Below are 23526 nucleotides of genomic sequence, written 5' to 3' on the forward strand. Positions count from 1 at the left end.
TTAACACAAAACTGTCAACATTAGAATATTCTGTGCACTAAAGAAATGCACTTGATACAGCCATTCCTATGAGTGCAATCAATCAATAGCTCTCATGAAAATTCAGCTATCTTGGGCCAAAGGGAAAATAAATATATACGTACTTCAGACTTTAATATATTCTTCAGTTTATTAACCTCCAGATTAGTGTCTTGAACTTTCTGCTTAATGTCACTAAGTTCATTATGAGTATCATTCAATTTCTTAGACAGTGCCTATGAGAAAAAGACAGATTTACAAAAAAACTACAAATTGTTCTGCATCAAAACCACCATAAATATTTACAAGATAACTAAAATTAATATACTTAATACATAAATCTCATATAAAGATAATGAGAAAACACAGGAGTCCAAACAGCAAGTGGACAAAGAATCCAAACACAATTCACAAAAAAGGAGCCACAAACGGATAATACTTAAAGTTAAAATTTACTAGCAATCAAAGATATGGCAAGGAATGTACATTTTTATGTACTGTTGAAATAAATGTAAATTTGAGGAAAGCAAATCTGTGATCTTCTACCTGGTGATGTATTAAGAGACATTTTTAAAAGCTCATAAAAACAAGAAAGACAAATATGTTGCTTTTTGTTAAAGGTAAGAGATGGATACATGGGTATTCACTATACTCACGTCCACTCAGAAGGTTTCTTAATTTTGAAATGACACCATAAGCATTTGATTCCATTTGAAAGCAAATCTATAAAATCTAATGAAAAAGAATGTCTACCGAGGAATTATTTGCTATGTGACAATATTCATTCATTAGGTGAATGATGCAATAAATAACAGTATCCACCTAGTGGTAAAACCACATAGAATATTATGCATCCATGAAAAATGTTTGGAAAATTTTTTAATAACAGAGAAAAATGTTAATGCATATTTGAAAAAATCAGGATTTAACACTAAAAACATCTCAATTTGTTTAAAATCATGGTATTGAGCAAGAAATTATTTTAAGGTTTCTGTTTTCCAAATCTTCTATGATATGGGTTTTTTTTAATAACCTGCAGTCCACAGAGTGGTCCATCTTCTACATTTGCGCCCTATGACCCAAACATAGGAAAAATTCACTCTTGAACATTTGTATATTGTTATGGTAATAATTTTCTTCTGATTATAAAACATGTTTATTAAGGTATAACAAACAACTATGGTGTTATAGTAAGCTAATAACAGTTAAAAAATATTTATCAAGTGATAATGTTAGATGCTCTTTGGAAGGAATGATGCTAAAGCTGAAACTCCAGTACTTTGGCCACCTCATACGAAGAGTTGACTCATTGGAAAAGACTCTGATGCTGGGAGGGATTGGGGGCAGGAGGAGAAGGGGATGACAGAGGATGAGATGGCTGGATGGCATCACCAACTCAATGGACGTAAGTCTGAGTGATCTCCAGGAGTTGGTGATGGACAGGGAGGCCTGGCGTGCTGCGATTCATGGGGTTGCAAAGAGTCGGACATGACTGAGCAACTGAACTGAACTGAACTGAATGCTAGATGCTCTAAGTTCTTGCTAGGCATATTCTCATCTACTCTCCATTTTTACAGTTGATATGATCACACAGCCAGGAGAGGGGACTTGCACTCATGTGAGTCTTAAATACTTCACTCTGTTGTCTTCTCATGTAGAACAAAGCATGATGTAAAGTGGTATGTGGTTTTATCTCAGCTACATTAAAAAGTTCATGTAAAAGACAGTATAAAAATTTTAAACTATATTGAAAATCAGTAAAAAAATGTTAACAGCATATAACTTCATGGTAAAGATGAAAGCTTTTCATCTAATTTTCATAAATATTAGTTACAGTTAGCTTTAGCCTGTTTGCTTTAGCTGTAAATAGAGCACACAAAAGTAGAATCTATAAATTCACATCTCTTGTTTTTATTGCTATTAACTTTTAAAAATTAAACTTTATTTTAAAAGTTTTAGACTTACAGAAAAGTTATTAAAATAGTATAGAGAGCGCCCATATAGGCTATACTCAGTTTTCCCTATTATTAACATCTTATATTAGTATACTACATGTCACAGTTCATGAACCAATGTTCATAACTATTAACTGAAGTCCATATTTTATTCCTATTCCTTCCATTTTTATGGAATGTCCTTTTTCTGTTCCAGGATCCCAGTGTTCATTAACTTTTGAACAAACTACTTTAACACCTCAAACAACTTTTTAATAATTAACAAAGCTTGGCATCTTTATATCTGATTATGTAAATTAAATTATTTAACAGTTTAAAAATACAGACTTTTATGATGCAAACTAAACACATTGAGAGTGACAGCAAAGTGAAGGAAATCATTTGTATTGAAGAATTTCAATGGGGGAAGAAAGTTTTCAAGGAAAATTTTCTAATGATAAAATTAAAAGCGATACTGGTAAGGAGAGCTGTTGATAAAACTGAACTGTACTGGCTTAGAGAGGAACTAATTATAAGAGAAATTTTCCTAAAAAGAATCACAGTTCTAAAGAGAACCAAATAACATGGCATGGTCAATATACTCATATTAAGAGTAATAGTCCATCACATAAACCTACTCTTTTCTTAACCATTTCTGAAGGTTATCTTCATTTGCTAGTTTTTCCAATATTTATCATTCACTAAGGAAGTACTTCCTAAGAGCTAGTTTTTCCAATATTTATCATTCACTAAGGAAGTACTTCCTAAGAATTAATACAAATGTTACAACCCTGTTCTCTTTTCTCTAATATTTAACCGCATGTTTGAAAATTTCATTTAGAAACCACATGGCATATTCTGTGTAATAAAGATTTTTTAAATGGCTGGTTCCAAAGCCCGAGTTTTTCTATGAAATGAAAACGAGGGCTGTGGCTCAGAAGAAACATATCCTTCTCAGAGAAGAAGATTCTAGGAACAAGTATACCTGGTTTTCTTGTTTAGCTTTAGCAAACTGTTCTTGGAGATTGTCATTCTCATGAGCCAAGATGTCCCTCTCCCTGGCTATTTGAGCCAGCTCATCATTTGTCTCATCCAACTGCCGGCGCATTCTGGAAATGTCTTGTTCGCACATAATGAGGGCCTCAGTAGACTGTCTATTCCACAAATCAGGCAGTACATGAGAAGAGACATTTTACCCAAACAGAATAACAAATTTTCATGAGACAGAAGAGACAGCATGAAAACATTTAAAGAGTTTTAAACATATTTAAATTTCCAGGAATAAATACTATAAAAATAGTGCACTGAAGCTTCTGTGTGTTGCCAACACTACACTATGAAAAAGATGCCAAATAAATATACACAGTAGTCAACGATTTGTTACAGATTCACAACTTCTGATGCTCAAGTATAAGAAAGTCATCGCCCTACCTCTAGATGCTAGATGCTCCTCTTCCTCTGCCCTTGTGAAAATGAGTGTTCTCAGGGCTTAACCCTTAGCCTCCTGATTCTTCTCATGCCAGCCCTTCTTTCTCTCTGACAGTTCCTATTCATGTCTGAGACTCCCAACCCTATCTACACTCAGACAACTCTGAAATGATCACCCCTGCCTCAGCCTCTTCCTTACACTCTCAACTCTTATATTTGACTGCTTACTAGACATACCTCCAAGAAGGTCTTGGAAACTTGAAAGAAAAATCTTTTTCCATGTAGGTTCATTATGTTTAGTATTCATCACTAGCATTTGGCATTTTCCTAGATTCTTTCCCTCACAAACACCACACCCTTGTCCCTCAACCTCCCAAGCCCAGTTCCTCATCACCTATTCTGCCTGTGTAATCTCTCTGACAAAAAAAAATCTCACCAGCCTTTAGTGATTTCTCACTGCCCACAGGCTCATCTGTCTGTATCATAGGCCTCTGCCTGCCTGCCTAGCCTCTCCTTCATTTCTCCCCTTATGCTTTGGGTTCCAACATATTCACCTACTTGTCATTCCAGAGACTTTTGAACCCCACTTGTGGTTTTCTGTGGCTCTTTGCTATTGTTTCTATCTTGAATGCTCTTCTCTTTCCTATCTTTGGCAAACACCATATCTTCCCTTTACTTTCTCAAACAGACTCAGGCCTCCTTTCAATATTAGAGAGCTAGCATCTTATACATAGCACTAAGCCCCTTGTTTCTATCTTTGTACCTAACATAGTACTTTGCCCCCCAAAAAGTGATCAAATCTTTCTTGAGTAAGTGATTTACCTTGATGCCTGTTCCATCTCAGCAATGATATTCTTCATGCCTGAAATGGTCTTTTCCTTGAAAAATAATATAAGTATTAAATACAAAATTATCTTAACTGTTATTTCTGTTAAAAGTGAATATATTAGAAGAATTTCCCACCTTTTTGATTTACAGTTGTTTTTAAACACTTGTGTTTTATTCTTTGCTACGCTTTAAAACTAATGCTTAATATATTAATGTGAGTATCTGTACTGGATAAAAACAATTGATTTTGCTCCTCAAAACAAAGACTATACTTAGGTATATTGATATGAGATCATCACATCAAATGCCATTAAAAGATATTTTGTGCAGTGACCCAGCAACATAAGAACCCCTTAAGCACCCTGTTTTAGGAGGAAACCCAATTATTTGGCACTGGGTTCTCTACTGGAAATAGGACTGATTTCCGTCCTTACTTCTTCATGTTATAAAACCCAGGAAAGTCAATCATGTAAAACTAAATTTAGTTATTAAGAATAATGACCTTGACAAAGTACACCATATATATCAGTCATCAACATCACCTTGAAAAAGCTGTTACAGTGGGATTACTTATAGAAGTATACTATTAATTTTAGGTGTAAGCTAGTAAGCAGGCCTACAACAAAAGTATAAGAAATAAATTATTTCTATTTTTCTTTTTTAAGGGTGTGGAGAGGGAGTAGAATTAGTGGAATCAATCAAGACTGAGATGAGGGGGAATATCTTAATCCCATCAATACCATTTCCAGATGTCCTCCTTTAAAAACTAGCTGATCCTGAAATAGTAATGGATACTACACATAGATACTTAGCACTAACATAAGTCCTTAAAAAGTAGAAAAATTATTCTTCCACTAAATAACCAGATTTCACTTTGCCTTTTAAATTTTCAAATCCTAGTAACCAAGTAACAAGACGAAAATTAAACCTGTATTTCCCAAACAGTGCTGCTCCTATCATCAGAGACAACTCTGTGTGTGTGTGTGTGTGTGTGTGTGTGTGTGTGTGATTCTCCTTTACTCATGTGTTCCTCTCTAGGGTATTTTTAACTCTAGTTTCCCATTCTGTTTTCTGACAGAATGGCACAGATTCCATATCTGGCCATAATGGATACTGAAGTATGGTTAAAATATCCATTAGCAAAACTGTTAAACCCCTTAAAGAATCACAGTCAATGGAGGAAAAACTCAAAGAGAAAATACTGCTTACTACAGAATATTTACAAATGCTTTCGAAATGCAACTTAACACACTTCTAAATAAATTCTGAAAAGATAACTGAATTTCTAGTATTTCTGACAACTATTGCTTGGTTAATATTTAAACATGGCTTATAAGCCTAAAAAGATCTCTCTTTTATCAACAGAAATTCCTTGATTCTCTAAAAATACTGCAAAAGTATTCAGGGCAAACAAAATTATTGTATAGAATCCAATAACATATCCTCCTAGACTATTTTTCTCTTAATGTGACCCTAATAGCATCATTTCTTAAAATTTATATCATTATCAACTTGATAATCCTTGTACAATCTCAATATATTTGTCCAATCAGAGACACAGATCAAGTTAATTGTTAAAAATTCAACCTGGACAGGGTGGTCATAATCTACTCAGAAAAAAGAAACAAACTAAAATTTTATACAAATAATTCTGACTTTTATGATTCAAAAATCTGCAAACTTGCTATTGAATTTTCTAACTTTAATTGGTACCAAGTAGTAGAACAACTTTTAAAAAACTATGATTACCAGACAAAATTCACTTTATTCACTATAATATAGACTTTTCCATAGTAATTACCTTTCCAATGTAATCTCCAGATTAAACTAATAAAACTACTATTTTTCACTGAAAGGTATTAAAAATTCAGCTCTGAAATATCATTGTATAGAACATTTCCTCTTTTGAATGTGTAACACTGTTTTCCCTTCATAGGATGGATGTGTTTGTATTCATAATCCTATATAATACTCAATTTTGAAATGGACTTGCAACTCAATATTCTTTGTGAAGGAGAAGATAATATTGGTACAGTTAGCAGAGTAGAAGACATGAAATTAGTCAATCAGACTTTTCCAGTTAAGCCAAAATTTACTACCTCGTGTACTTTGACAACTTCAATTATGCTCATGATACCCAAATCTGTTAACTTCAATTTTCTGTGCACACCTTAAAATCCAAGATTCAACTCATGTCACAAAGGCGTGCTGATAAACTTCCTCACTAAGCTTGCTCTGCGTCCTGTGTTTAAGGAACTGATCATTTGCCTCCTAAGCAGAAAGCACATCCTGGCAGTCTTGCTTCCTAAACAGAGCTATCTGTCTCTCACAGACACTGTCACTTCCTAGTACAGCTCTTATCACTTTACTCCTAACTACTATCACTACTCTCATTTCCCTACAGCCCACTTTTTACATGGATTAACAAGTGACAGGATAATGCTTTAAAGATCTAATTGTAACATTTCATTTATATGATTTCAATGATTCTCTACATCCATGATGATGGTATCAAAACTCAACATCTCAGGTATTTTTGATTTGTTGCTTATCTATCCCATCTTATCTTTTACCCCCCTTCATGCCCCCGTACTTCCCTCCTTGCACTCTATTCTCTGGACATACTAAAGTATCAAGAAATCTCACCAAATTCTCTGATGAAAGCCACTGGGCTTCCGTATAAGTTGCTCTACTTGCTTGGATCACCTTTTCTCTAAACAGTGCTCCACCTGTCTGGATCACTCCTTTCTCTAAGTCTTTTCCTGGCTAATTTCTAGTCATCTTTGAGGGCAGTATAAGCACCATCACTGTGTGGAAGGCTTCCTAGATCTTCTTCCTCCCCTAATCCAAGCCCTGGCCTGAACGAGAGGTTTCTGCCGAACTTCACTCATACATCGTGCGTGTGCCATTATGGTGCTTGGCAAATTCCATCATAACAGCATCTTTCTTTATCTTGCTTTGAATTATACCGTAGGCCTTTGGAAGGTATGCCCACTCAGCCCCAGTTTCTAACATAATACCTGGTACATGTCCATGAATGTTTGTTGAATGGATGGATGGGTGGACGAGTGAATGGATTAGTTCCCTTAGAGGGAAAGACCCTCAAAGTTAGTTATTGCCCTTAGAGAGGGGAAAGACCCTAAGCCAGTGATACTGCCTTTGCTTAAGACATTTGTAGAAAACAGCTTAGGAATTGCCTTCAGAATCAGTTTATGAGCTAGAAAGGGGGTCACTATTTCAAAACACCTTCATTTGTCATTGTTTGAACAACAAAACTGTTGGATGAAATTTATCACCCAACTTTTTCACCAGTTCCATATGATCCACTCTCAAAGGCTGAAGATGATGGAAAAACACGCTCCTAATTTTGAATATAAACTTCATTATATTTAATGAAATATATTGCCTCCCAAGGTGGCCACTTGAAAATTTAAGTTCTGGTGTGCTTTTAAAAATAAATCAGTCTCACTGCTTTTTAAAAATTATGCTTTACATTTTGAGATGTTTGAATTAGCTATTGTTAGTAAAAGTTGATCAGAAATTGATGAGAGAAAAATTTATTTAAAAATATTAGCTAGTGAATTTGAACACATATTTCCTAAGACTATCTTGAAATATTTCAAAATCAGATTTTAAAGTTTCACCTCTCTAAGGAAAAAAAAATTGGGAAAATCCTATTATTTTATTCAGATTCAAGTTCAAACATTTCTTTTAAATCACAGTTTTCAGAACATACTTTCATTGCCAAACTCTCTCCAAGGGACGCAATATTCTCAGATTTTTTATCCAAACATGCTTGCAGGCATTCCTTTTCTTTAGCCAAATCATTGAGGGTTGCACCAAGAATGCTGATTTCTTCTCTCTGGGCAATACTTTGTCTTGTAAAATTATCTAAATGTGTAATCATAAAGGCATTGTTTTAAACAAGATAAATTTTTTTCCAGTTCAAGCAGAGTGAAGTACTTTTCAAAGTAAATTCTCCTATATTATATTCAATGACTAAAGATAAAATACTCTATCCCAACTTTTAAAATGGCTTTTGTTGTTAGTAATTAAAAATGAAGATTAATCATTCTAAATGACTTGTAAATGAAAAAGCACAATTAACACATTTGAATTAGAACAACAAAGGAAAGTTCTATATAACAAGTTCTCAAAGTAGAATGTGTGGTAGGAGAGGGGAAGGTGCGTGGAGGAAGTACATGGAATGTTGATTCTTTTTCTCTCCTAATTTTACCTTCCTTTAGCTTCGAATCAGTGTTGCATATAAATTGGTAACTACCAGATCTTAAAAATATATTCAGTTAAGTCATCATTGGAGTCAAATATCTTCTACTATTCTGATTTTTTCTACAGCACTGTTATAAACATTCCTAGAAAAAAATCATCCCAGAAGTCTGATTTGCTTTGTAAGTATGCTGGAATGCCAGCGTCAGTGTTGAAGTCCTCTATAATTGGTATAGAAAAGTGGTTTTCAAATGGTGGTTTGTCAACCAGAACCATCAGCATCACCTGGGAACTTATGAGAAATACAAATCCTTAGGTCCCATGCTAGACCTACTGAATTAGAAATTCTGAGTGGGCAGAGCAATTTATGTTTCAACAAACACCCTGGGAAAGATACGAAAGCCCTGGCATATCCTGCTCTGAGGAGCCTGGCTCCAGTGAGCTTAGCTCTCCTGAAGTTTGAGGAGCACTGGTCTAGACCATCTCTACCCTAAGAAAGTCAGTGTGACTAGACCTTTAGGTAAGTGACTGCCAGGGCCACCCAGTGCAGCACTAAGAGTGGAATTTCACACCACAGAGGGTGATGTATGCAAACGGGATGAACCCTGTTTCTTTTCCCAGAAAACCGCTTGTTCGGGGTGTTCTGATACCTGAGTTTATTCTCATTGGCAGAAAACAAACTCTAAGCCAGTTCTAGAACCTCCTAGCTTAAAAAAAAAGTTAACCCCACATCCCATTTATGCTACCACCCCATTTTTCTGCTACTCTTAAGAGCCAAACTTCTGTTTGACTTCTGTTCTCTCCTGTCTCCACCATCTCATTTCCCAATCAATCTTCAGACTACTCCATCTTTCACATCTAACACACAAAGTTTTGGGGGACCCATGTTTCCAAAACCTCCAATGCGTCAATCCAATCAATATTTTTTCATTCTCATCTTATTTTGCTTCTCGAAAGTATCTGACAATTGATCATATCCTCCTTTCTAAAACACATTGCTCTCTTGCCTCCCCAAATGACACTCACTTCTGGGTTTTCTTCCTACTTCTTTGGCTTCTTCTTACTCAGTCCTGGATCCTCTTCTCATTCTCTACATTTTCCCTAGGTGATTTCACGGTTTTAAAGTATCATTTACATGCTGATGTGTCCTAAATGTATATCTTTAGCTATGATTTCTCTTCTGAGATACTAACTTATCTATTTACCTACTTAGCCTACATTTTTACTTGAACTTAAAATCCAAAAATGAGTTCTTCAATATTCTTTTATATTTTCTTTTAATACTTTCTACCTCAGTAAAAAGCACCCCACCGACCTAATTGCTTATGTCAGATATTTTTGATCTGCATAATAGCAAACCTTAAAAATCTTATTCAGTTTTAAAATGAGCACTTTTATTGTCCTGACCAAAATTTTAATTTAAAGTTATAAGAAGATTAAGTTATGACCATATTTTCATAAAGAACACTGGTAAGAAATAATAATAAGAGACTTCATAAAAATAATTTTTTCTATAAACTCAAATGAACTACAGATATATCCAAATCTATGTATACCTTCTACCAAAAATAGTATATATGTAATACATTTCATTATAACAGCTATGGGCATGACATAATATAAAAGCTTACAAATTTAAAATTGATCATCATAAATTTACAAAGTACTATTGCTTTGTTTAGCTATTCCTTCATGAAAAATATGAAGCCATGACTAAGTATTTACAGATCTAAGTGTAAGTAAAACATTTTACTATCAAAGAAAAATACATTTTCTCATGATTTTTTGACTAAAAACTTTTAACTTAAGGGTCTATTTCTAAGTTTCTCTATGTTATAACTGAAGAGAAGAAAACTTTTTTTCCCAGACTTAAAAAACAAAAAGGAACATCAGGAAAAAACTCACCAATTTTTTCATCCAAGCACATAATTTTCTCCTGAGTAAGCTGTAGCTCATACTTTTTCTTAGCAAGGTGTCGCTGAGTATCAGAAAGATCTTTCTCTGTGTTTTCATATAAAAGTCTGTAAACATTTTAATAATAAAACTAATTCTGAAATTTTACGTTTTATCAACTTTTTAGTGTATTTAAATCTAAGAACTTTTAAGGAAACTAATGCACATTTTTTCTTCTTAGTATTTTCATTATAAAAACACACTATAGGAGGTTTGAATATAAAGGGTAAAAGGGGATCCTCAATCTACCACTGTAACATAAACAACTTTAGTATTCATAAGTATTTTTTTGCTTTGCATAAAGTTTTCAAATCTAAATTCAAACTTGAGTTCAGATGTTTTTCACCTACACTCAATCTTTAACATTTTTCAGTCTTATAATTTAGCCCTTCAAATTATCATTTTCTGCTGAAAAACTTTATATGAGCAATAGCCATTTGTTTTCAAGTAAATATAACCATTTACTTGAGTACTCCCCTAATATTAGACATTTGGGTTCATTTCAGGTTTTCATTAGTATAAATAAATCTATAATGAACAGTATTTCACTGAGTCCACAAACACTGACTAAGTATGTAGCAGGTACTATGGTGAACTAGATGGGCAGGGACCCTGTTCTCATGCAATTCATAGTTAATAAACAAATAAGTAGACAGACTATAATTTCTGGAAATATGGAAGCTATGAAAGTCCTCTCACCACAAAACACACATACTAAACAAGATGTAAGAAGCATCCTTTAAAATGTATAGCAAAACTCAGAACAATCTGTAAGAGAAGTCCCTTGGTGCCAAATCAGAGTAATAAGTCTATAAACTGATGTTGTATTAGATATGGTTGGGGTTTACCTGTCTCAGTAACCTAGAGTCTTGTCTTTTAACTCAGAAACAGAAGATGAGGCCACAGAAATGTCTGCAACACAAGTTTTAGAAAAAAGATCCCCCACATAAGAGTGACAGTATTAGTGGAGAGGCCAGACTAGAGGAAATCAGCTTGACAAACACTGCTAAAGCAGGGTAACAAAAGTAATTAAACATCTTCGTTGGGAAATCTCAATCTCAAAATAAGAAATCAAAATAAAATCTGGTTCTAGGATGGTAATGTAATCTAGAAAACTTGGTGGAAATACACACAGAAGTTTTCTGGAGGGACATGACTTCAACTCAGGCACAAACTAAACCCCAGAAAAGGGTCAGCTGAAAAGAGACACTGATGTATAGAACAGTCTTATGGACTCTGTGGTGGAGGGAGAGGGTGGTAAGATTTGGGAGAATGGCATTGAAACATGTAAAATATCATGTAAGAAACGAGTTGCCAGTCCAGGTTCGATGCACGATACTGGATGCTTGGGGCTAGTGCACTGGGACGACCCAGAGGGATGGTATGGGGAGGGAGGAGGGAGGAGGGTTCAGGATGGGGAGCACATATATACCTGTGGCGGATTCATTTTGATATTTGGCAAAACTAATACAATTATGTAAAGTTTAAAAATAAAATAAAATTTTAAAAAAATAAATAAATAAAAAATAAAAAAAAGAAAATAAGCTCACAAACCAACACAATATTGTAATTATCTTTCAATTAAAAATAAATTTTTAAAAAATGAGCTCACAATTCAATATTAAAAACATACTAAGAAACAAGCCAAACTTAGTGGGAGTCAAAAGACACACAAACTAAATTAGATTTCAAAGAACTTCAGATTATAGCCTTATTAAACAGAAATTTTAAAAATAATTTTAAATATTAATACATAAAAAGTATAATAAAAATTCATAATAAAAAGAACCAGCAGATTTTAAAAAGAACCAAAGAGAACTTCCGGAAATTAAACTAAAGGCATTGAAATAAAAATTTTAAAAGGACATCAAATGACAAGGTTAAGAACAAAATAGATACAGCTAAAGAGACAATTAGTAAGCTAGAAAAAAAAGCCAGATCAGGGGAAATTATCTATAATAGAGCACAGATAAAAGACAGAACAAATACAAAGGAAAGTTTAGGAGACATAAACAACAGAATGAGAAGGTCCAATATTCACCTAATAGGGATGCCAGGAAATAACAAACACAATATTCAAAGAAACAATGGCTAATATAACACATGAACTCTTACACTAAAGAAATATCAATAAAAAACATGAAAACCAGCTTTCAGTTCAGTTCAGTTCAGTCGCTCAGTCCTGTCCGACTCTGTGCTACCCCATAGACCGCAGCCTACCAGGCTCCTCCATTCCTGGGATTCTCCAGGCAAGAACACTGGAGTGGGTTGCCATTTCCTTCTCCAATGCATGTTAGTGAAAAGTGAAAGTGAAGTCGCTCAGTGGTGTCCGACTCCCAGCGACCCCATGGACTTCAGCCCACCAGGCTCCTCTGTCCTTGGGATTTTCCAGGCAAGAGTACTGGAGTGGGGTGCCATTGCCTTCTCCATTGTTGGTGGGATATAAATTGGTACACATCCTCTATGGAAGACAGTATGGAGGTTCCTAAAAAAGCTAAAAATAGGGCTACTGAGCTACTCTATGATCCAGCAATCCCACTCCTAGGCATATATCATGAGAAAATCATACTTTGAAAAGACACTTGCATCCCAATGTTCACTGCAACACTATTTACAATAGCTTGTAAATTACACTATTACACTATTTACAACACTATTTACAATAGGACATGGAAGCAACCTAAATGTCTAGCAATAGATAAAGATGTGGTGTATATATATACAATGGAATATTACTCAGCCATAAAAAAGAATAAAATAATGCCATTTGCAGCAATACGATGGACCTAGAGATTATCATACTAAGTAAAGAAAGCCAGAGAAAGAAAAATATCATCTGATATCGCTTATATGTGGAATCTAAAAAAGACACAAATGGACTTATTTAACAAAACAGAAAGAGACTCACAGACATAGAAAACAAACTTAGGATTACCAAAGGGGAAAGATGGGTGGGATAAGGTACATTAGGAGGCTAGGATTAAATATACACACCACTATATATAAAACTGGTAACCAATAAGGACCTAATGTATAGCACAGGGAACTATACTCAATATTCTGCAATAAACTATAAGAGAAAGGAATCTGAAAAGGAATATATATTTATGTAACTGAGTCACTATGCCGTATACCTGAAACTAACAAAGCATTGTAAATCAACCATACTTTAATAAAAATATTCTTGAAAACACATGCTAATATAAGAGCCATAAATATAATAAGTATATCAATTCATATGATAATGAATGAGTCCTGGAAAGACAGGGAGAGGATGTGACAAAACCTTCCGGTGTACACTGTGGCCATCCTTATCCTGTTAAACTATATTGAAGCTGCATATTTTCCAAAATAGCCATAAGATCCCTGCATAATTCAAGAATACATCTAATAGGAAAGAGGAAAATGGAAAACTACATGCACGATCAGAAGTTTTCAAATCAGAATTTTAAATCACTGACCCATAAACCCACACCAAAAACAGACACTCAAGAAACAGAAGCTTCAGAAATAAAGCAGGTAATTTCTTTAGCAGACTCTTCTAACAGGCCCTCCAATGTCAGAAAACTCATTCAAGATATGTTTAGGAGGTTTTTATACCAAAGCCCAAAGGGGCTTAGGTTATAAACTACCTGATGTACCTTTTTTGAATGGTTACTTTGGAGCTGAAAACCAACTCCTCTGTGCACCCTCAGCAGGTTAAAAATCAGGGTTCTGGCATATCGTGCGATTCTCCTGATCTCTCTTATTCTCAAAACAAACTCCCACTTGGTTCTCAGACTGCACTCTCCATCAGTGCTCAGCTGTACACACTTTGCCCGGTTCTAAGGAAACACTCACTCAGAGACACTCAAAATAATGCTTTTATAGATAATTGTTTATAATTAAGTAGATTCTCCAGAGAAACTCACACTAGTGAAACAGAAAATTCTACAGACGACAGCACTCATAAACCAAGCTACAATGCATGGTGATGGTGCTTTATAGTTTTCATTCAGCACTTTACCAAATAATATTACAAGCAACTTTGATAGCAGAGACTGAAATTTATGCTTTGCTACCTCAGAATGACTCTAAGACTTAAAATTCAAAATGAGAAGAAATCTGTACCTATTATAAAACTCAGGGCACAGAATAGAATGCTTCCTTCACAAAATGACATAATCAGAACCAAATGATAGATTTTTAGAGTAATTTTGGAAAACGTCTTGACAGGTCATTTGTCTGGCCAGAAATCAGATAGTGAAGGTTCTCAGTATGACATTAGTATGGGATCTGACATACAGTTGCCATCTCTAACTCAGAGTCCTATTATAGATTTTGGTTGCTTCGAAATTTGGGCAATTATGATTAAAGCTGCTACAAACCCTATGTGTAGGTTTTTGTGTGTACATAATGTTTTCAACTCCTTTGGGTAAATATCAATAAGCATGATTGGTGGATCATACGATAAGTATATGTTTAGTTTTGCATGAAACTGCCAAATAGCTTTACAAAGTGACTGTACCACTTTTCATTCCCATCAGCTCCTGTTGATCTACATTCTTACCAGTATCTGTTGTGCTTCCGATTTTGGCCATTCTAATAGCTATGTTTTAATATCTTGTTTTAATTAGCATTTCCAGATGATATATGATGTATTGCATCTTTTTATATACTTATTTGATATCTCTATAACTTCTTTGATGAGATTTTTGTTAAGGTCTTTGGCCCATTCTAAGTGAGTTGTTGCAAAATTCAAAAAATCCTTGTTGCAAAATTCAGACTCAAATTGAAGAAAGTCGGGGGAAAAAACCACTAGATCATTCAGGTATGACCTAAATCAAATCTCTTATGATTATACAGTGGAAGTAACAAATAGATTCAAGATATTAGATCTGATAGAGTGCCTGAAGAACTATGGACTAAGGTTTGTGACACTGTATAGGAAGCAGTGATCAAGACCATTCCCAGAAAAAAAGAAATGCAAAAAGGCAAAAATGGTTGTCTGAGGAGGCCTTACAAATAGCTGAGAAAAGAAGAGAAGCTAAAGGCAAAGGAGAAAACGAAAAATACACCTATTTGATTGCAGAGTGCCAAAGAATAGCAAGGAGAGATAAGAAAGACTTCCTCAGTGATCAATGCAAAGAAATAGGGGAAAACAATAGAATGGGAAAGACTAGAGATCTCTTCAAGAAACTTACAGATTCCAAGGGAACATTTCATGCAAAGATGGGCTCAATAAAGGAAAGAAACAGTATGGACCTAACAGAAGCATAAGATATTAAAAAGAGGTGGCAAGAACACACAGAAGAACTATACAAAAAGATGTTAATGACCCAGATAATCACGATGGTGTGTTCACTCAGCTAGAGCCAGACATCCTGGAATGTAAAGTCAAGTGGGCCTTAGGAAGCATCACTGAGAACAAAGCTAGTGGAGGTGATGGAATTCAGTTGAGCTATTTCAAATCCTAAAAGATGATGCTGTGAAAGTGCTGCACTCATATACCAGCAAATTTGGAAAACTCAGCAGGGGCCACAGGACTGGAAAAGGTCAGTTTCCATTCCAATCCCAAAGAATATTTAGACTACTGCACAATTGCACTTATCTCACGCGCCAGCCAAATAATACTCAAAATTCTCCAAGCCAGGTTTCAACAGTACATGAACCGTGAACTTCCAGATGTTAAAGTTGGATTTAGAAGAGGCAGAGGAACCAGAGATCAAATTGCCAACATCTGTTGGATCACTGAAAAAGCAAGGGAGTTCCAGAAAAACATCTACTTCTGGTTTATTGTCTAAACCAAAGCTTTTGACTGTGTGGATCACAAGAAACTGTGGAAAATTCTGAAAGAGATGGGAATACCAGACTACTTGACCTGCCTCCTGAGAAATATGTATGCAGGTCAAGAACAGACGGTTAGAACCGGAACAGACTGGATCCAATTTGGGAGAGGAATAGGTCAAGGCTGTATATTGTGACCCTGCTTATTTAACGTATATGCAGAGTACATCATGCAAAATGCCAGGCTGGATGAAGTACAAGCTGGAACCAAGATTGCTGGGAGAAATATCAATAACCTCAGATATGCAGATGACACCACCCTTATGGCAGAAAGCGAAGAAGAACTAAAAAGCTTCTTGATGAAGGTGAAAGAGGAGAGTGAAAAAGTTGGCTTAAAACTCAACATTCAAAAACCTAAGATCATAGCATCCGGTCCCATCACTTCATGACAAATAGATGGGGAAAATATGGAAACAGTGGATGACTTTATTTTTTTAGGCTCCAAAAATCACTACAGATGATGACTGTAGCCATGAAATTAAAAGACGCTTGCTCCTTGGGAAAAAAGTTATGACCAACCTAGACAGCATTTTGAAAAGCAGAGACATTACTTTGCCAACGAAGGTCTGTCCAGTCAAAGCTATGGGTTTTCCAGTAGTCATGTACGGATGTTAGAGCTGGACTATAAAGAAAGCTGAGTGCTGAAAAACTGATGCTTTTGAACTGTGGTGCTGAAGAAGACTCTTGATAGTCGCTTGGACTGCAAGGAGATCAAACCAGTCAATCCTAAAGGAAATCAGTCCAGAATATTCATTGGAATGACTGATGCTGAAGCTGAAACTCCAGTACTTTGGCCACCTGTGAAGAACTGACTCATTGGGAAAGACCCTGATGCTGGGAAAGATAAGGCAGGAGAAGGGGACGAGAGAGGATGTGATGGTTGGATGGCATTACCGACTCGATGGACATGAGTTTGAGCAAGCTCCTGGAGTTGGTCATGAACAAACAACTGAGTGAATGAACTGAACTGAAGTGAGTTATTTCTTATTGTTGAGTTTTTTAAAAGTCCTAAATATAATGAGGGCAGGAGGAGAAGGGGACGACAGAGGCTCGATGGCTTCACCAACTTGATGGATATGAGTTTGGGTGAACTCCGGGAGTTGGTGATGGACAGGGAGGCCTGGCATGTTGCGATTCATGGGGCTGCAAAGAGTCGGACATGACTGAGCGACAGAACTGAAGTGAACTGAAATATAATTTGGATGTGTGTGACTCTTTGTGACCCCATGGACTGTAGCCCACCAGTTCCTCTGTCCATGGGATTCACCAGGCAAGAATACTGGAGTGGGTTGCCATTTCCTTCTCCGGGGGATATTCCAGATCAAGGAATCAAACCCGAGACTCCTGCATAGCAGGCAGATGCTTTACCATCTGAGCTACAACCTATCTATTACGAAGGTACAATTGATATATAATATTATATATTTTATGTGTATAATATAGTGATTCACAACTTTTAAAGGTTATATGCCACATATATCTGACTTATTTCACTTAGCGTAATACCCTCAATGTCCATTCATGTTGTTGCAAATGGCAAAATTTCATTCTTTTTTATGGCTGAATAGTATCCCATTGGAGAAGGCAATGGCAACCCACTCCAGTACTCTTGCCTGGAGAATCCCATGGGCAGAGGAGCCTGGTGGGCTGCAGTCCATGGGGTCGCTAAGACTGAGCGACTTCACTTTCACTTTTCACTTTCATGCATTGGAGAAGGAAATGGCAACCCACTCCAGTGTTCTTGCCTGGAGAATCTCAGGGACGGGAAGCCTGGTGGGCTGCCATCTATGGGGTCGCACAGAGTCGGACACGACTGAAGTGACTTAGCAGCAGTATCCCATTGTATGTGTCAGTTCAGTTCAGTCGTTCAGTCGTGTCCGATTCTTTGCGACCCCATGAATCACAGCACGCCAAGCCTCCTTTTCCATCACCAACTCCCGGAGTTCACTCAAACTCACGTCCATCGAGTTGGTGATGCCATCCAGCCATCTAATCCTCTGTCGTCCCCTTCTCCTCCTGCCCCCAATCCCTTCCAGCATCAAAGTCTTCCAATGAGTTAACTCTTTGCATGAGGTGGCCAAAGTACTGGAGTTTCAGCTTCAGCATCAGTCCTTCCAATGAATATTCAGGACTGATTTCCTTTAGGATTGACTGGTTTGATCTCCTTGCAGTCCAAGGGACTTTCAAGAGTCTTCTTTAGCACCACAGTTCAGAAACATCAATTCGTCGGCAGTCAGCTTTCTTCACAATCCAACTCTCACATCCATACATGACCACTGGAAAACCATAGCCTTGACTAGATGGACCTTTGTTGGCAAAGTAATGTCTCTGCTTTTGAATATGCTATCTAGGTTGGTCATAACTTTCCTTCCAAAGAGTAAGCATCTTTTAATTTCATGGCTGCAGTCACCATCTGCAGTGATTTTGGAGCCCCCCCAAAATAAAGTCTGACACTGTTTCCACTGTTTCCCCATCTATTTCCCATGAAGTGATGGGACCAGATGCCATGATCTTCATTTTCTGAATGTTGAGCTTTAAGCCAACTTTTTCACTCTCCACTTTCACGTTCATCAAGAGGCTTTTTAGTTCCTATATACACACACATTGTATGTGTATATATATGTATATACACATATATTTATACACCCATCTTCTTTATTCACTTGTCTGTTGATGAGTAACATTTAGGTTGTTTCCGTATATTGGCCATTGTAAATAATGATTCTATGTACACTGGGTTGCATGTATCTTTTCAAATTAGTATTTTTGTTTTATTCAGATAGATACCCAGGAGTGGAATTGCTGGGTCATATGGTAGTTCTATTTTTAATTTTTTGAGAAACCTCCATACTGTTTTCCATAGTGGCTACATCAATTTCCATTCCCATCAGCAATATACAAGGGTTCCCTTTTCTCCACATCCTGGCCAACATTTGTTATTTGTGGTCTTTCTGATGATAATCATTCTAAAAGGTGTGAGGCGGTATCTCCTTGTGGTTCTAATATGCGTTTCTCTGATGTTTAACATTGTTGAACACTTTTTCAATGCCTGTTAGCCATCTGTATGTCTTCTTTGGAAAAATATCCATTAAGTTCTTCTGCCCATTTTTTAATTGAGTTGCTTGTCTTTTTAAAGTTAAGTTATGGATAACAGTTCTTTATTAGAGGTATCTTTAGCAAACATTTTCTTCCAGTCTGTGGCTTGTCTTCTCATATATTTGATATCGTGTTGAGCAGAATATTAAGCCTTCAATTTTTTTTCCCATTTTTGTTTTTACTGGAGGCTCAGGAGGCACATGACAGTTCATAACAGGGCTTCAGAGGTAGGGGGGAGCAGGGAAACAAAAAATAAACGGGTGGGAAAGAAAAACAACCAGGAGTAGGGAAGATCTGGCTGGTTCCTTCTCAGCCTGATTTAGGGGAGGGAGTTGGGGCCTCTGAACAATAAGGATGGATCCCTTCCTTCAACCCTTGGTAGGGGAGAGAGAAAAAAAAAAGCAAAAGGGTGTTGCTTTGGCCCTCCTGAGTCTCAAGGAAAGGGGGGGAAAGCCAGTGTTTTGATGTCATGAATTATGGGAAAGAGCAGAGGGAGGTGCTGGGTAGGATACAGGTCAGTTGGAAAAACTGGCAGATACCAGATGGTGACTCTGTGTGTCCTTTGAGTTGGAATCACTCTAGTATGGTGGCTGGCGGGTCCCCACTGTTGATGGGTGCTGAGGTCTCTGGGGTGGTGGGCTGCCTGGGCCCCAGGAACTGCTGCTGTCTCCACTGGAAGTAGGGGCAGTTTCATGGGCTCTGGGGCTCAGGTCGGGAGCTGTCAGTGGGGCCTTGGCTGGGCTTGGTCTTGTCATTCCCACTTTCTGTGGTGGGCTGCTGGGGTGGCCTGGGGTGGAAAGGCCCTTAGTACCTGGGTCAGAATCTGGGTGGGGATATCCGCTCACCCCCCTGCTGCTGGTCTCCCTCCAATGGGGCTGTCTCTTTGGGTTCTATGCCGTCCATGCCCTCTGTCGGCTGCTGCTGGTTGGGGGCCGAGGGCCTCACATGAAGCACTGTCAGTAGAAGAAGGGTGGTGGGCTCCGTCGTCTGGGCCACTGCCCGGAGTCTTTGACATGCTTCCTTTTGCTGCCTGGCTCTGTTCCGCTCAATCAAGCCCCTTAAGTCTTCAATTTTAATGAAGTACAGTTTGTCAATTATTTCTTTCATGGATTTTGCCTTTAGTATTATATCTAAGAAGTAACCACCATGCCCAAGGTCATCTGGTATGCTTCTAAATGTTGAACTTTGGTTCATGTCTGTTGCAGCTGCAGACGCCAGAGGTGTTGAATGTCTCCATTGTTCCGTTTCTGTTTCTCTTCTTGACCGTAGGCTTCCCTACATCCTCCTCTTCAGGCTTATTTTCCTCAATTAACTAAAAAGAATCTGCCTGCAACGCAGGTGACCCAGGTTCAATCCCTGGGTGGTGAAGATTCCCTGGAGAAGGAAATGGCAACCCACTCCAGTATTTGTACCTGGAAAATCCCATGGACAGAGGAGCCTGGCAGGCTACAGTCCATGGAGTCGCAAAAATTGGACACAACTGAGTAATTAACACTTTCACTTTCTTTCACTTTATCTGATAAAAACATGACCCAAAATATATAAAGAAATCTTACAGTTCAACACTAAATGGATAAACAATTGAAAAATTGGGCTAAAGATCTAAACAGACACCTCACCAAAAATACACAGATGGCAAATAATATGAGAAGAGGTTTCACATTATTTGTCATTAGAGAATTGCAAATTATGACAAAACATCACTACACACCTATTTTAATGCCTAAAATATAGACATTTGACAATAATAAATGCTGACAGAAAGTCTCCTTCATTCCTTTTGATGGAAATGCAAAACGGTATACTCACTTTGAAAGAGAATTTGGTAGTTTCTTACAAAGTTAAATGCAGTTTTACTATATGATTCAGCAATTCTGTTCCTAGGTATTTACTGAACTGATCTAAAGAATTCTGTTCTGGGAATTCTCTGGCAGCCCAGTGGTTAGGACTCTGCATTTTCACTGCTGAAAGCACAGGCTCAACACCTAGTTGGGGAACTAAGATCCTGCAAACTGTGAGAAGCCGAAATAAAAATTTAAATAAAAAAATAAAAACTTCTGTCCACACAAAAACATGCACATCAAAGTGTATAGCAGCTTCATTCACAATTGCCAAAAACTAGAAGCAACCAAGATGACTCAATAGGCGCATGGATAAACACACTGTGTACATACATATGACAGAATATTATTCAATGAGAAGAAATGAACGGATGAACCTTAAATGCACATTACTAAGTGAAAGAAGCCAGTGGGAAAAGGCTATGTACTATATGATTTCAATTATATGACATTCTGGAAAAGGCAAGTATTACCTCAGGCAGGCAACTGAAGTCAAAATCAACAGTGATAAATCATATTGATAAGATGTACTCATGACATCTGAATATCTGTGTACTCGAAAATGGCACCTTACTGCTGTGACCTTTCTCTCAAAAACAACCCAGTCTAACCACGAGAAAGTCATCAGACAAACCCCAATTGAGAGACATTCTACAAAATACCTGATCAGTATTCCTCAAAACTGTCAAGGTCATCAAAAACAAGGAAAGTCTGAGACTTTTATAGCCAAGAGAAGCCTAAGGAGACAAGACAACTAAATGTAATATGGTATCCTACATGGGCTCCTGGATCAGAAAAAGGACATTATGGAAAAACTAAGGAAAATCTGAATAAATTACAGACTTCAGTTTATTAGAGTGTATCAATACTGATCGGCTACTTTTAACAAATGAACCATACTAATGCAAAATGTTATTAACAGAGGAAACTGGGTATGAGGTATGTAGGAACTCTGCACTATCTTCACAAATTTCTGTAAATCTAAAACTGTTCTATAATACAAAGTTTTATTTTTAAAAATTTGTATTTTTGTATATAAGCAATAAGCAATCAGAAATTAAAATTCTAAAATTCCATTTACATCAGTATCAAAAAGCAAAAAATATTTAAGGATAAACTGACAAAGATAATGCAAGATCTATACACTGAAAATTATAAAACATTATGAGAAAAATTGAAGATCTAAATAAATGGACCGGAGTTCCCTGGTAATGGTCCAGTGGTTAGGACTTGCTGCTTTCATTGTAGTGGCCCAGGTTCGATCCCTAGTCCAGGAACTAAGATCCCATGAGCTACTAAGCATGGCCAAAAAATAAAAAATAAAAAGAAAGGGAGTGTGTTCATGAGTAGGGATTTTTCACCAATTCCAAATTCCCAAGGCTTTTCTGTTTATACTATGAAGCGGATTCTAAAATTAAAATGCAAGGAACCAGAATATCCAAAACAACTTTAAGAAAGAACAAAGTAGAGGACTAACACTACCTAATTTGAGGACTAAAAAAAGTAATTCGGAAATGTTATATTGGCATCAAGACATATAAATAGATCCACCAAACAAAATAGATAATCAAAAAATAGACCTTCACATATATGGACAACTGACATTCTACAAAGCTGCAAAACAATTTAGTGAAAAAAAGGAAAGCTTTTCAACAAATGGTGCTGGAACAACTGGATATTCATATGCAAAAAAAGTGAACTTTGAACTACACCTTCTACTATATGCAAAAATTAACTTGAAATGGATCATAGATTTAAATGTAAGAACTGAAACTATAAAACTGCTAGAAGAAAATCCAGGAGAAAAATCTCACCTTAGGCTTGACAATAATTTCTTTAAAAGAATACAAGGGATGGAAATAAATTTTTTAAAAGCAGTAAGTTTCACTTAATCAGAAATATTTTCTCTTTAAAAGACACTTAGGAAAATAAAAAGGCAAGCCACAGACTGGGAAAAAATACATGCCAAACATATATTGTACCTGACAAAGAATTTATATCCAGAATATAGAAAGGATTTTTACAACTTATTGGTACCTATAACTCAATAAAAGTATGCAAAGGTTTTGAACAGACACTAAAGAAGATATATGTACGACACAAAATGACATGAACAGATGCTCAAAATCACTAGTTATTAGAGAAGGCAAATCAAAACCACAGTACATACCTATTAGGAGGGCTAAAACTATAGAGACACTGTATATGAAGTATTGATGAGGACATGTAACAACTGGCACACTCATACACTGCTGGTGAAAATGTAGAATAAAACAGTACAACCACTTTGAAAACAGTTTAATGGTTTTTACAGAAGTTAAACATACCTCCATCATATGACTCAGTCACTCCAGTCTCAGGTATTTACCCAAGGG

General features: G+C 36.5%; 1 protein-coding gene across 9 annotated transcripts in view; it reads right to left on the reverse strand.

The window, feature by feature from the left end:
- TSGA10 (testis specific 10) overlaps window positions 1-23526 on the reverse strand; it is a 93157-nt gene that overhangs the window by 24990 nt on the left and 44641 nt on the right. For all 9 annotated transcript variants that reach the window (XM_010809800.4, XM_010809799.4, XM_015473360.3 and 6 more), the window contains 5 exons: window positions 10341-10456; window positions 7945-8099; window positions 4203-4258; window positions 2938-3106; window positions 144-254 (listed from right to left, as the gene is read on the reverse strand). In XM_010809800.4, coding sequence (XP_010808102.1) covers window positions 144-254; window positions 2938-3106; window positions 4203-4258; window positions 7945-8099; window positions 10341-10456 — 607 coding nt within the window. The remainder of the gene's footprint in view (window positions 1-143; window positions 255-2937; window positions 3107-4202; window positions 4259-7944; window positions 8100-10340; window positions 10457-23526) is intronic.

The sequence above is a fragment of the Bos taurus genome, chromosome 11 (assembly GCF_002263795.3).
Source record: "Bos taurus isolate L1 Dominette 01449 registration number 42190680 breed Hereford chromosome 11, ARS-UCD2.0, whole genome shotgun sequence".
Taxonomy (NCBI): Eukaryota; Metazoa; Chordata; class Mammalia; order Artiodactyla; family Bovidae; genus Bos; species Bos taurus.